The sequence below is a fragment of the Lissotriton vulgaris genome, chromosome 1_1 (genome assembly GCF_964263255.1).
Source record: "Lissotriton vulgaris chromosome 1_1, aLisVul1.2, whole genome shotgun sequence".
Taxonomy (NCBI): domain Eukaryota; kingdom Metazoa; phylum Chordata; class Amphibia; order Caudata; family Salamandridae; genus Lissotriton; species Lissotriton vulgaris.
The window spans coordinates 589,213,862-589,228,676 of record NC_141685.1 but is presented as its reverse complement, the minus strand read 5'-3'; the positions used below and the strand labels follow the sequence as shown (position 1 = coordinate 589,228,676).

General features: G+C 46.2%; 1 protein-coding gene across 1 annotated transcript in view; it reads left to right on the top strand.

The window, feature by feature from the left end:
- Positions 1–14,815, top strand: part of LOC147747525 (vitellogenin-A2-like) — a 71,546-nt gene that overhangs the window by 30,900 nt on the left and 25,831 nt on the right. Inside the window, exons 20-23 of the mRNA XM_086953992.1 lie at positions 1,856–2,003; positions 11,482–11,707; positions 11,834–12,006; positions 12,387–12,917. Coding sequence (XP_086810118.1) covers positions 1,856–2,003; positions 11,482–11,707; positions 11,834–12,006; positions 12,387–12,917 — 1,078 coding nt within the window. The remainder of the gene's footprint in view (positions 1–1,855; positions 2,004–11,481; positions 11,708–11,833; positions 12,007–12,386; positions 12,918–14,815) is intronic.

Genomic DNA, 14,815 nt, shown 5'->3' with positions numbered 1-14,815 from the left:
TGTTGAAAAGCCATAGGACTTTTATTAGTAATCCATGAAACAGATGTAAGAGCTGTTAGTGGAGATATAAAATCTGTGCACCCATCACAAATTAACTTGCAGCTTAAATAGCTACAAGACAAGACTTAGATAAAGTTAAACACTGCAACCTTGAGGGATAAATTGCAAGAATTAATGACACAGTCAACAGTTCAATTGAATCTGTGATTTTGTAGCCTGTCACTTCCTTATATTAAGATAAAACTGTCCCTAGTATAATCTCACATCTCCAAACATCATCTTTTGGGGTAAAATTGCTTTGTTGCCCTGTTTCTACATTTTTTAACCTTCCTCTGTTAAACAAGTATTTGTTTCATAAAAGCAGCTTGGAGTATACCTTTAAGGCTGAACTTGAACCTACATGGTCTGACATATTTATTGAGCACTGCATATTGTTTACAAGCATGTTATCCTTTTATTGCAGGCTTTTTATTATCACCACCAACGAGGCAATTTTTTTGTAGGAATATATAGGACAGAATGTTTATATCTGACAATAATCTGATAATGATGTACTGGTGCCGGTCTTTCTGGGGTTACCTCATGTTTGCTCTGCATGTTGTAAACCACGATCAGATGTGCAGCCTTTAGTTAGAAGGAACATAAACTGTGAAGTCTTCAAATATAACCCTTCATGGATGATCAACTAGGTAAAGTATGAATAAGTACTGTTTTTCATTGGCTACCAGTGGAGTTGTTAATACAATTATTACAATCAGTTTTGTGATCGGAAGCAAGAGGTACAGCAGACCACCCTGCAAGATGCCATATATGAGCTGCAGAGAAATAATTGTTATCCTTAACAAGGGTCAATTCATTAACTCCATGGCTGCTAAGGCAATTCCCCTCCTGTGCTGGGAAATTGCTATTTTCATTGTTTTATGACGAGCTGGGCTCGTCATCAGTGTATGAGGAGGCTACACCATGACGAGCCCAGCTCGTCATGAGTGTGGAAGGGGTTAAAGGTCAACTCTGTGGCTCCACTACTGGATCAATCTTCCAGGGAATGCCAAATGCACATGTAAATATTTGCACTATATTTTCCAACTGTACATGGGCATTGTGGCATCTGTGGAAAAGTTAACAAAACTAAATATATACTAGTCAGAACATCTACCATATGAACGTCTTTTAAAGCATTCCTCGCCCTATGCCTGAAACCTACAAATGCAGCACATTGTCTAAGGATTAAGGGGCATATTTATGAGCCCTTTGCACTGCCAGAGCATCACCTTTTGTGGCACTCTGTCAGTGAAATCCTATCTAAGAGGCCACACAAAGCCACTTTGTGTGACTTTGAATGACCAGCTATGGATTCCCTACCAACACCCACGGATTTTGATTCTTCCTCAGATTTTCAAAACCATCTAAAACCAGTATACACCAAAAGATTATGCCTTCTGAGGTGAGGCATAACAAGGGGAAATAACTTTATTTCTCCTTGTTTTTACTTCATTCCATGTGTGCTGCATTCTGCAACACACAATGAAAGAGGAACACGACTCCCAGGGTTGTTTTGTGCAGGAAGGTGGCACTTCCTGCACAAAAACAATCCTGCAGACAACACAGGCTTTCTTGTACCATGGTGCAAGGGTGCCTGCATTGGCCCTAGTCTGCAGAAATGCCACCAGCTCAGGGGGACAGGACAGAAATATTAGACATTTCACTTTGACGTAGGGCAGGGTAGAAAGGTTGCCCTATGCCAAAACCCCATAAATATGCATCTAAACTCAGAATGTAAAGCTCACCTCTGAACCTTCTGGTGCAGCCCCAGTCCATCCGACAGATTCATAGTATTTATTCTTTGTGTCACCAGAGCTCAGGTATTTGCTGTTACAAGGAATGTAGAAGACCAGGATGCAGCCAAGAAGACCCCATTATTGACACAAGGAGCTGTGCCAAACATTCTTAAGAAACATTTTGAGACAACAGGAAAGTCATCAGCCGAAGCTGCCAGCATGATGGTAATATAGGTTTTACTACTTCACTGATTCTAATTGAAAAGGGAATAAACAGGCATATTGAAATAAAGTTAATTTCATTCTGTTCAAAGTTCAAATGTTTTATGCAACCAAATTACAAATGAACAAGGTTTGAAACTTAATGCTCACTTATAATCAATTACTTAGATTTCAGATCAGGACAAAGCAAATTAATTTGTGACCATGTGGAAATGATTTAGGAACATATATGCCTAAAATTTTAAACAGCACCTAATTCAATGAATGAATTGGAATTCAAAAGAAAATAAAAGCAAAGAATAATATGAAAATTTGTTGCACAAAAGGTATTGCATTCCTTTTGACTTCATGTTCACAAAATATGGTCTACATCTAAAGGAATACTTATGAATTACCTGTACAAGACAGAGATCGACAGATTGTAGGAAGGTGGATATCTGACTATGGTTACCCCCAAACTTTTTGCCTGGTGTTTAGCTGGTTTTTGACTTAGTTGGCCTGGGATCCTGCTATTCAGGGCCCCAGGATGATTGCTCTCTCCTTAAAATGGACTCCATGTACCTTAGGTGCATAACACAATTGGGACTGGTTCACCTTATGAGCCCCTGTAGTAGAGTACCATAGGTACCCACGGCATAGGTGTAGCCAAGGCCTACCAGGGGCTGCAGCATGTATTGTGCCACCCCTGGCCTGGCCTCCATATTTGACACAACTGGCTGATCACTCAGCTGGGGTAAGTTGGTGTAATCACCTCTTACTTAGGTACAGTATGCCTGTGCCTAACCCTAAACTGGACACATATGTTCCTATCAGCCACTCCTATGGAAGGCCTCATCAATCCTGGAGGCAGAGTGCTTGGAAATATGTGAGATGGTGCTCTAGCATGAGCTGAGCCTGTCTGCAGCTGTCGGGAACCACTCCCTAAGCTGTTCCGGGATATTGCCATACCATATACTCTTAAGTGCATTATAATCCTCGCGGTTAAATGCTATCTTTGGTTTGGCTTTATCAAAACATGTCGAGTAAGGTGTCATACGAATTGGAATACTATCCCCTCGCCAGTTCTGGCGACGGGGATAGCATTCCACCCTTCTAGAGGGACACGACATGTGTGTAGCCTTAACCCCGGTTAAAGTTAAACAGAGCCTCAGCATCACAAAATGGATGCTGCCACCACAGACACATGTATGACCTCCTGCTGCTGGGAGTCCTTCCAGCGAGGAGGGCCTGGACAAAGGGTTTCCTTCCTGGGGAGGTGCGAGCACCACCCCAGACAGGGTTTTGTGTATTGGGTAGGACAGGGCTGAATAGATTGAGACATGCCTGGGGCACACAAGGTGTCCCTGTGCATAAGCCAGCCCAAACCGGTTCTGGGGCTTTCCAGCCCCAGTCCTGGCGAGGAGTTGGACAAAGGAGAGGGGGTGTAACCACCCCCCTTCCTGGTCCCACCCATAGGGGAGGGACCTAGTAGGTGATCCACCCCTCAGATTGGGAATAAGAGTGGGAGCAGTGCCATTGCACAGCAGATCATCCTGAATCAACTTTACACGAAGAAGAAGACTGGACTTCGACATTCTGCTGCACAGAAGACTGAAGAGAATCTCCCTTGTGGCCTAGGAGTGGCCACCCTGTGAACACAGGTACCAACCAGCAACTCGACGTCTGCTTTGCCGCCGCCTCCCGCCGGAGCCCGAGCCCAGAGCCTGACAAGAACCAGACTCCCAGACCTCTCAGAGCCCGATCCACAGTCCCTGCAAAGAAGGGACCCGTGGAGGCACCGAGTGACGTGGGACAGGACCTCTTGGAAGACACTTGAAAAGCTGACTGCGCAGCTTCTGAGGCATCCTCGACGTTGTGCTTTGGGGACTGAGAATCCCCACCACCGAGCAGCCCTTGCACCGAAGATCAGCCCTCCAGCATCTCCACGATCTGCGTGGGGCCCTTTTGCATTGTGCCACTCGACGCGCCATCCCGGCCACTAGCCACGTGGTCAGCGGCCATCTTGGCGACGAACCCGAAGATTTACACAGCAGGTCTGGTTGCTCCAGACCTACCCAAGCTCCTGTGAAAAGGAGCACCCGCTCTGACCTTGCTGGTCCGAGTGTTAAACATCTTTCAACTTCTGCCTGGCTTGCCTTTGCCAAGGCCTGTTTGCTCCGATCAAGGTGCCGACACCGCCAACAGCGAGAAGCCTGCGTGGGACAGCTCGTGACCCACTCCTGGACGTCCTCAACCCCGGGTATCCACGTGGCTGCAGAAAGAAGCTACCCGACAACGCCTGTTTGCACCCGACATCGCCTGGTTCCAATCTGGTTCCACGGTAGTCACTGGCTAGTGACTTTGAACACTGTCCCCTCTGCTTTCAGGTCTTCACATCTTCAGATCCACCCTTGGATCCACCGGAGCTCTTCGCATCGAGCCGCCTGCAGCATCTTCAGCTCCAAGCACCATCGACCAGCGTGACGAAATCCGACACTACTTCGACCCTGTGCACCCGCTTCCTGTGGGTGAGGTAACTCAGCTCCGCCGGTGCTCCTGCACTGGTACACATCCCAAGGGCCTGTGTTTTAAGTTTCAGCTCCGTAGGTCACTCGGAAGGGTCCTAACTTTCTAACTTTGTACTTTTTACGCACCATAGACTTTGCATTGGAAAGTGCGTGCACTTTGAACACTGCACCCGAGTCCCGCGGGCCTTTCCCGACTTAATCATTGCTAGTCTCGAATAGCTCCAGCGATTCCCAAGGCCCTAGGCCTGTTCCCTTTCCTATTGGTATCTCTTATACCACTTTCTTAGTATATGGTTTAGGTGGCCCCTAGGGCTTCTCCATATTGTGCAACTTTTGTGTATTTTAAACTGTCTTGTGATTTAACGCTTGTGCTTCTGTGCTCATAAAGAGTCCAGGGGATTTTATAGTTAATACATCAATATATATTTTTAATATATATCTGTGTGGTGTCCCTTTCATTTGGTATTCAAGGGGGTTGTGTATGGTATAACAGCTGGCTTCACATGCCTTTCAGAGTTTAGCCTAAGACTGCTTTGTCCACGTTACCACTAGGATAACTGGTCTACAAGGTTGAATTACAACCATCATCATAAGGGTTGCTTGGCATGGTACAAAGTGATCACTAAGAATTTAGTGAGCATTATATACCAGGCCAACTTCTCACATTGGTGAGCAGCGGATTGGGATCTGAGCTTGCTGTTGTTTTACCATTACAATCTTTGAGATTATCATTTGAAAGATCATACAGGTACCTGCTAGGTACATATAAAACAAGACTAGTATACTTAAGTTCTACTGAACTTAGTTGTTGTAGAGCAAAGGGAGTAGCACACCCTAGCTACAACTACTAGATAGGTTTAGTAGGTAAACACCAGTGTAGGTAGATTGCAACACATCCACCCACACTAGAGCAATGTCTGGAGCAGAGGGGTCCAGTGGACTTACTCCTGTTGAGAGTGACCCTCCAGGGGCACCATCCAAATTTGCTATTTTTTCCTTTAAGGAATTAAGACAGCTTTGTGTCTTAAGGGGTCTGAAGACAGGGCCTTCCCCTACTACAGACCACCTAAGAGAGCTCTTAGACCAGTCTGAGACTCTAAAGCCCTCTAAAGCAAACACCACAGGGAATGCTGAAGGAGGCCATCCTTCAGAGGATGACACTGTAGACACCCCTGCCCCTATCATCCTGGTAGATGAGGAAGCCTCCACCACTGGAGCTCCTCAGGTAGATGTAGAGGAAGAGGAAGAGGAGGAGGAGGTGGAAAGCAGTGAGTCAGATGATGACAGAGATAGTCAGGTGCTGGTCAGTAGACTGAACCAGGCTAACTTAAGTGTGTTTGGGACTGAAGCAAGGCTGACCTTGCCCAGCCACCCAAATGGACTTAACCAGGGGCATAGGAGGAGGAGGAATCACTCAGGTGAATCCAATACCTCCCATGTCTCTAGAGGCTCTCATGGTCACTCCAGAAGGGAGATGACTAGCCCTCAGAGAAGGGAACATGAGGCCAAATTGAGAGAATCTCAAATTAGAGAGGCTGAATTGAGAGTCCAGAGACAAGAGTTAGAAATTGCCCTGGCCCAAGAGAAACTTGCTAGAGCAAGACAGCCTAGAGAGAGTAGATTAGGATCCACTGGTGGCAGCAATATCCAGAAGGATAAAGACAGGTCCTTTGATACAAGAAACCTGAGTAAGATTGTGCCCCCCTACAAAGCTGGGGATGATATCCATAAATGGGTTACTGCAATGGAGAGAGCCTGCAGAGTACAGCAGATCCCTCAGGAGCAGTGGGCAGCAATCTTGTGGCTCTCCTTTGAAGGTAGAGGCCGAGACAGACTCCTCACAGTTAGTGATGGGGATTCTAGAAACTACCTGGTCCTGAAGAGTGCTATGATTGATGGGTTAGGCTTAACCACTGAACAGTACAGGTTAATGTTCAGAGATACCCAGAAGACACAGACTCAGGACTGGTCCGAATTTGTTGAGTGTGCCACTAAGGCTCTGGAGGGCTGGTTGCTGGGAAGTAAGGTTACTGACTATACAGGATTGTATAATTTAATTATGAGAGAGCAAATCTTAAGTAATTGTCAAAATCAGCTTCTACATCAGCACTTGGTTGACTCTGATCTGACCTCCCCACAAAAATTGGGTAGGAGGGCAGACAAATGGGTCAGAACCAGGATCAGGCCTAAGAACCAGGGTGGTGACCAAAAGAAAGAGACTACCAAGCCTCAAGAGAAGGGTGGGGATAAAAGTAAGGAAAAGACTTCCCCAGGGCCCCAAAACTCCAAGAATGGGGGTGGGTCCCAAGACACTTCTACAACCCAGAAAAAGCCTTATTGTCATACCTGTAAACAGGTGGGGCATTACAAAACAGATAGCTGTTGTCCCAAGAATGGCAATAAGGAGAATATACCTCCAGGTAAGGCTCCAACACCTCCTGTCACTGTTAGCAGTGGTCCCCCAGGTGGTGGGAGCACCCCCAAGAATTTGGGTGGGTTTACTTTTGGAGGACAGGTGGACTCCGGCCTATCAAGGTCCCCTAACACAGATACTCTTGTCTATGAGACTGGCATGGGGTTTGCCAATTTCACTGCTTGCCCAAACACTTTGAGCAAGTATAGACAGAGCCCCTCATCAATGGCTTGAAAGTTGAGGCCTTCAGAGACACAGGGGCTAGCATCACCATGGTGGCTGAATGTCTAGTCCCCTCAAGGCAACTTTTACCTGATGCCAAATATCAGGTGACAAACATTGATGGCATAGAATCCAATCATCCCATGGCAGTAGTCAATCTTAGCTGGGGAGGTGTCACTGGCCCAAAGAGAGTGGCAGTGTCAGCAAACTTGCCTGTAGATTGCCTACTGGGTAATGATTTGGAAATCTCAGCCTGGGCTGAGGTTGAACAGCAGACCCATTCTAGAATGGTAAATCTCCATGGAAAGGTTAGTAGGGCTGTAATGGCTACAGCCCCAATTCAAGATGTCCTTCCTGAAAAGGTTGGGGGGGCTGAGCAAACCTCAGCCCCATCTTTAGATAACTTCCCTCCTGAAGAGAGTAGCAGGGCTGTACTGGTAACAGCCCATACCCAAACTGAGTCTCCCCCTGAAAAGGTTGGAGGGGCTGTGATGGCCACAGCCCAAACTCAAACTGATACATGGGTAGTGAAGCCTGAAATGATGGATCACTCAACCCAAACAGAGAGCATTGAGGAGGAAGAGAAATCTCCCTCCCCCCAGACATTAGGAAAGGATCAGCCTCCTCAGGGAACTGATCTTACCCCTGATGAAGGAACTGCCCCAGAGGTTGTTAGGCCTGGCCTGACAGAGCCTCTGATGGCAGTGGACCCTTCTCAGGTGGGACCCAGTCTGGAGCAGGTAACCTGCCCCTCTCTACCTTGCCTTACTCAGCCCAGGGCTGCAGAGGACAAGAAGGACAGTGAGACCCAAAGGGCCCCCTGTCAAATAAAGCACCCCCATCAACAGATTAGGGGCACCGAAACTAGTAGCCCTAGTGAGGTGAAAACTTTAAAAACTCCTGAGGGATCCCCCTTAAAAGTAGTTAGGGACCTCCCCCAGATGGATATTGTTGGGCACAGCCAAACCTGGGACCAAAAGGCCCCAAACCTGACCTGTCCCTCCAGTAAGCCAAACAGAGGGACCCAGCCTCCAGCTTTAGGTAGCCAGAGGTTGACCCTGAGAGCACAGTGCAACTCAGTCAGAGAAAGAAAGGCACACATGGTGGAGAGTGATTGGAGGAAGCTGAGCCCTACAGAGGAAACTCACTTCAGTACTCCATCTCAACAACAGCCTTTGACTTTGCAAAGACACACCACAGGTAAAGATTCCCTATGGTGGAGACCCTCAGATGCCCTTAGGGTGAGGGATTGCTTAGTGGACCATGAGACAGGGGGTTACCAAGCCAGAGCTGGTACTTCCTTATAAGGCCACTTAGGCAATAAAGGCTTACCTGGTCAAGGATAGCCTTATCTCCTTTCGTTTGGGGGGGGGGGTTATGTAGGAAGGTGGATATCTGACTATGGTTACCCCCAAACTTTTTGCCTGGTGTTTAGCTGGTTTTTGACTTAGTTGGCCTGGGATCCTGCTATTCAGGGCCCCAGGCTGATTGCTCTCTCCTTAAAATGGACTCCATGTACCTTAGGTGCCTAACACAATTGGGACTGGTTCACCTTATGAGCCCCTGTAGTAGAGAACCATAGGTACCCAGGGCATAGGTGTAGCCAAGGCCTACCAGGGGCTGCAGCATGTATTGTGCCACCCCTGGCTTGGCCTCCATATTTGACACAACTGGCTGATCACTCAGCTGGGGTAAGTTGGTGTAATCACCTCTTACTTAGGTACAGTATGCCTGTGCCTAACCCTAAACTGGACACATATGTTCCTATCAGCCACTCCTATGGAAGGCCTCATCAATCCTGGAGGCAGAGTGCTTGGAAATATGTGAGATGGTGCTCTAGCATGAGCTGAGCCTGTCTGCAGCTGTCGGGAACCACTCCCTAAGCTGTTCCGGGATATTGCCATACCATATACTCTTAAGTGCATTATAATCCTCGCGGTTAAATGCTATCTTTGGTTTGGCTTTATCAAAACATGTCGAGTAAGGTGTCATACGAATTGGAATACTATCCCCTCACCAGTTCTGGCGACGGGGATAGCATTCCTCCCTTCTAGAGGGACACAACATGTGTGTAGCCTTAACCCCGGTTAAAGTTAAACAGAGCCTCAGCATCACAAAATGGATGCTGCCACCACAGACACATGTCTGACCTCCTGCTGCTGGGAGTCCTTCCAGCGAGGAGGGCCTGGACAAAGGGTTTCCTGCCTGGGGAGGTGCGAGCACCACCCCAGACAGGGTTTTGTGTATTGGGTAGGACAGGGCTGAAGAGATTGAGACATGCCTGGGGCACACAAGGTGTCCCTGTGCATAAGCCAGCCCAAACCGGTTCTGGGGCTTTCCAGCCCCAGTCCTGGCGAGGAGCTGGACAAAGGAGAGGGGGTGTAACCACCCCCCTTCCTGGTCCCACCCATAGGGGAGGGACCTAGTAGGTGATCCACCCCTCAGATTGGGAATAAGAGTGGGAGCAGTGCCATTGCACAGCAGATCATCCTGAATCAACTTTACACGAAGAAGAAGACTGGACTTCGACATTCTGCTGCACAGAAGACTGAAGAGAATCTCCCTTGTGGCCTAGGAGTGGCCACCCTGTGAACACAGGTACCAACCAGCAACTCGACGTCTGCTTTGCCGCCGCCTCCCGCTGGAGCCCGAGCCCAGAGCCCGACAAGAACCAGACTCCCAGACCTCTCAGATCCCGATCCACAGTCCCTGCAAAGAAGGGACCCGTGGAGGCACCGAGTGACGTGGGACCGGACCTCTTGGAAGACACTCGAAAAGCTGACTGCGCAGCTTCTGAGGCATCCTCGACGTTGTGCTTTGGGGACTGAGAACCCCCACCACCGAGCAGCCCTTGCACCGAAGATCAGCCCTCCAGCATCTCCACGATCTGCGTGGGGCCCTTTTGCATTGTGCCACTCGACGCGCCATCCCGGCCACTAGCCACGTGGTCAGCGGCCATCTTGGCGACGAACCCGAAGATTTACACAGCAGGTCTGGTTGCTCCAGACCTACCCAAGCTCCTGTGAAAAGGAGCACCCGCTCTGACCTTGCTGGTCCGAGTGTTAAGCATCCTTCAACTTCTGCCTGGCTTGCCTTTGCCAAGGCCTGTTTGCTCCGATCAAGGTGCCGACACCGCCAACAGCGAGAAGCCTGCGTGGGACAGCTCGTGACCCACTCCTGGACGTCCTCGACCCCGGGTATCCACGTGGCTGCAGAAAGAAGCTACCCGACAACGCCTGTTTGCACCCGACATCGCCTGGTTCTAATCTGGTTCCACGGTAGTCACTGGCTAGTGACTTTGAACACTGTCCCCTCTGCTTTCAGGTCTTCACATCTTCAGATCCACCCTTGGATCCACCGGAACTCTTCCCATCAAGCCGCCTGCAGCATCTTCAGCTCCAAGCACCATCGACCAGCGTGACGAAATCCGACACTACTTCGACCCTGTGCACCCGCTTCCTGTGGGTGAGGTAACTCAGCTCCGCCGGTGCTCCTGCACTGGTACACATCCCACGGGCCTGTGTTTTAAGTTTCAGCTCCGTAGGTCACTCGGAAGGTTCCTAACTTTCTAACTTTGTACTTTTTACGCACCATAGACTTTGCATTGGAAAGTGCGTGCACTTTGAACACTGCACCCGAGTCCCGCGGGCCTTTCCCGACTTAATCATTGCTAGTCTTGAATAGCTCTAGCGATTCCCAAGGCCCTAGGCCTGTTCCCTTTCCTATTGGTATCTCTTATACCACTTTCTTAGTATATGGTTTAGGTGGCCCCTAGGGCTTCTCCATATTGTGCAACTTTTGTGTATTTTAAACTGTCTTGTGATTTAACGCTTGTGCTTCTGTGCTCATAAAGAGTCCAGGGGATTTTATAGTTAATAAATCAATATATATTTTTAATATATATCTGTGTGGTGTCCCTTTCATTTGGTATTCAAGGGGGTTGTGTATGGTATAACAGCTGGCTTCACATGCCTTTCAGAGTTTAGCCTAAGACTGCTTTGTCCACGTTACCACTAGGATAACTGGTCTACAAGGTTGAATTACAACCATCATCATAAGGGTTGCTTGGCATGGTACAAAGTGATCACTAAGAATTTAGTGAGCATTATATACCAGGCCAACTTCTCACACAGATAACCAGAAAATCACAAAGACAGACTGACACAATGACCACTAACTAGCTAGATGTACAAGAAGACAGACAAACAGAGAGTAATGTATAATTATTTCCTACATATTCATACAATGAAGAGACCTAGCAAGACAATCACAATATGCACTACATGTACAAACACGAAAAACACATTTATGAATAATTGTTTTTCTATGTTTAAAACAGGAAGTATCATCTGAACTTTTGTCCAAGAGGTATGCCTACTCTGCAGAAGATAGAGATCACCACTATGCTGCCAGAAGTACTAATGCATATCAGTCTTGTGTGAAGGCTAAAACATTTGGCTTCCAAGTCTGCCTCGAGTACAAATCACAAAATGCTGCTTTTCTCAGAAATTCACCTCTGTACAAATTAATTGGAGAGAATGAAGCCAAACTTGTCATAAAACCAGGTACACCTATTACAACGTTTTTTGCAATTCTTGTTTTTGTTCAGGTACAAAATGTTGAACATCATTGATAATTGAAGATATATTACAGATTGTATGTAATAATTTAATTTCCCTGATTGGCTGCAGCTCATACAGATGCAGCTATTGAGAAACTGATGCTAGAGGTCCAGGCAGGACCAAAAGCGGCCTCAAAAATAATCACCATGGTAACTGTGGAAGGGAACGAAGATGAAGAGCTTGAAGACTCCGTGGTTCAAATGAAGCTGAAGAAGATTCTGGGAATTGATGAAGAATATAAGGTAATTTTTAACATAATATACTAGCCCACTCAAGAAATTGTCCTTAGTAATGTAATTTATAATAAATGGTTTTCTAATAGAGTTCACCATTATTCTTTTGAGGAAAGTTTTGAAAATATTGGACCAATATGCTTATGTAATTTTTTGTTTTAAGTTTGACTTTACTTACTGTGTTCATATCTGTTATACAACTTTTTTAATAATCATAAGAACAGCATTTGAAATGGTGATCCATTGTCCATTGTGCAAAATTACTTTGGTCACACCAAACACCTTCTAGCATTATGTAACTGTGCAAGAAAGTATTGTTGGAGAAACACTAATGCTATTTTTCAGAGCAGATACAAGACCTTGCATTCATATTCTTATTCTGATTGCAGGTTAAAAGTGAAAGCTTGCTTAGAAAAAACAAGAAACCTCAAAGGAAAGTAAAACATTCTAAGGAGCATGCTCCAATTGTTGCTGAGGTTGCTAAATCTGGAAGGAAGAAGAGTTCATCTAGTTCATCTAGTTCATCTAGTTCATCGTCTTCCTCTTCCTCCTCATCATCCTCATCATCTAGCAGCCTCTCAAGCAGCAGCCAGAAACAAGACAGCAGAAATGCTAGAAAGAACAAAAGTCAAAGTAGTAGTAGTAGCAGCAGCAGTAGCAGTAGCAGTAGCAGAAGCAGCAGCAGCAGTAAGAGCAGAAACAAAAATAGGCCAAGCAGCAGTAGCAGCAGCAGTAGCAGCAGCAGCAGCAGTAGCAGTAGCAGTAGCAGCAACAGCAAGAGAAAAAGTCCCAGGCACCATCAAACTTCTCACCATGGAAGCCAACAACAGCATCAACATAATCACAGGAAACAATGGAGCATTAGCAGCGCAAGCAGCAGCAGCAGCAGCAGCAGTAGCAACGAGTCCCACAGGAAACGGGTAATGTACTGATTTTATTGTGATATGAATTATATAATTTTGACAATGTATTCAATGAAGTTATTGTAGTAATCTTTAAAGATGGGTCTACTTGTCTGCAGCTGAGCTGACTGCATGTGCAGTCCCTGATGGAAACCAGAGAGAAACACCCAACGAGGGCCAGCCTTTGCTAAGATAGCTCCCTGGGTGTGAGTGGATGAGAAATTGTGTGCCCTTGCTGATGATTGTGAATTGAATATCCCTTTTTTCGATCAAATAGAGATCATTCATCACATTTATAGACAACAATCTTCCTTAATAAAAAACATTATACAATAGTACATAAATGGTCATAGCATAAAAGTTATACAAATGTTAAAATAATAAAATAATAAAAGGTAATTAGGAGTGTTATCGAAAAAGTCATAATGTTATTTGTAAATTATGCCTAGCCTGTGTTGTCCTCAGCTTTATCTTGTGGTTAACAACTTCGACCTAATGCACCAGGTATAAAGCAAGTACGGCAACATGGTGAATACAAAACATTTTGTAGAATCTGATCAAAATATTCGCAGAGTATTTACTGGTCACCTGCACAATAAAAGCCGACATGGAGGTATAAACCACTGTTTCCTAATCTGTGCATAGCAGGGACGAAAAAAACATATAATGGCCTAATTATTGATGACTAAGGATACATGCAGGGCACTTCGGAGTTACAGTAGCTTGGATCCATCTACCGCTAGTATAATTCAGGCGTAAAGTTTCATACCTTAATTGTAAGTAAGGTGCACGTGTCTGTGGGGGTTCAATTTCCTCCATGATTGCTTCAACTAACAATGTGCATGTAAACTCTAAAAACCTTCCTGTTAGGGTGGCTGGTGCTGCGGCTACATGACAGGAGTCCTAAATGTAAACCCAGAACTTTGCTTTTGAAGAGGTACTGTGTCTTTCGTCAGGAATTTGGTTGGTCCAGCTCGAGTAGCTATTCAGTCTGACACCAAGGTAGTCGAACACCTTGACTTGTTCAAGCATGTTTGAGCCCACCTGATTTTCACTTTAAAGCAACGGTGGGGGTTAAAAGCCATGAATTTGGTATTTGAGCAATTGGTCTCTCGACCAAAGTCAGTGCAGGCTGTTGCAAACCTGTACCTGTTCAATATATTTTGCTCGCTCATAGGTGTTTTTGGAATCAGTAGCCTTTTATCTGTGAACAGGAGTGATGGAATTTGTCTGCACGCGAAATTAGGAGGATCACACCCAGAATTGTACAGAGCTTTAATGAGCCCATTCATGTATAGGGTAAATAAGGTTGGGGCTAAGATGCATCCTTGTTGAACTCCCTTGTGCACTCCTATCTTCCCAGTGAGGTTGCCCCGTTCGTTCCAGCGAATCTGGGCATCGTTGTCCTGGTGCATATGCACTATAAGTTGTAGCAGCCCATTTGGCATACCAAGATCCTGCAGGGCGACCCACAATTTGGTGTGATTTACGGAGTAAAATGCTTGCTTAAGATTTACAAACACGTCATAGAGATGACCCTTTTTGATGATGACTTCCTTCCAGGTAAGCAGTAAGAAACAGAATACCTGCTCTAAGGTGCTAGTGGATTCCTGAAGCCAGCTTGTAGGTGAGACAGTATATGGTTTGCCTCAATCCAAGTGTTTAGGTGCATCAGGATCAACTTACTAAAAGCTTTCTGAGCGGTATCTATGAAGCTGATTGGTCTTTACCCTTACCCAGGCTGCTGATTGAAGTTACAGTTTTTTCTAGAGTAAAGGAGAGTGCTTCTTTTACTACTTTCTCTAGTATCAGGCTTGGATCATCCTATGCGATCTCAGAGTCCTTGTTGCCATCCATGGCTTTCAGCTGTGCACATTGCTCCTCCTAAACATGTGAACGAATAAAAAAATCCTCTT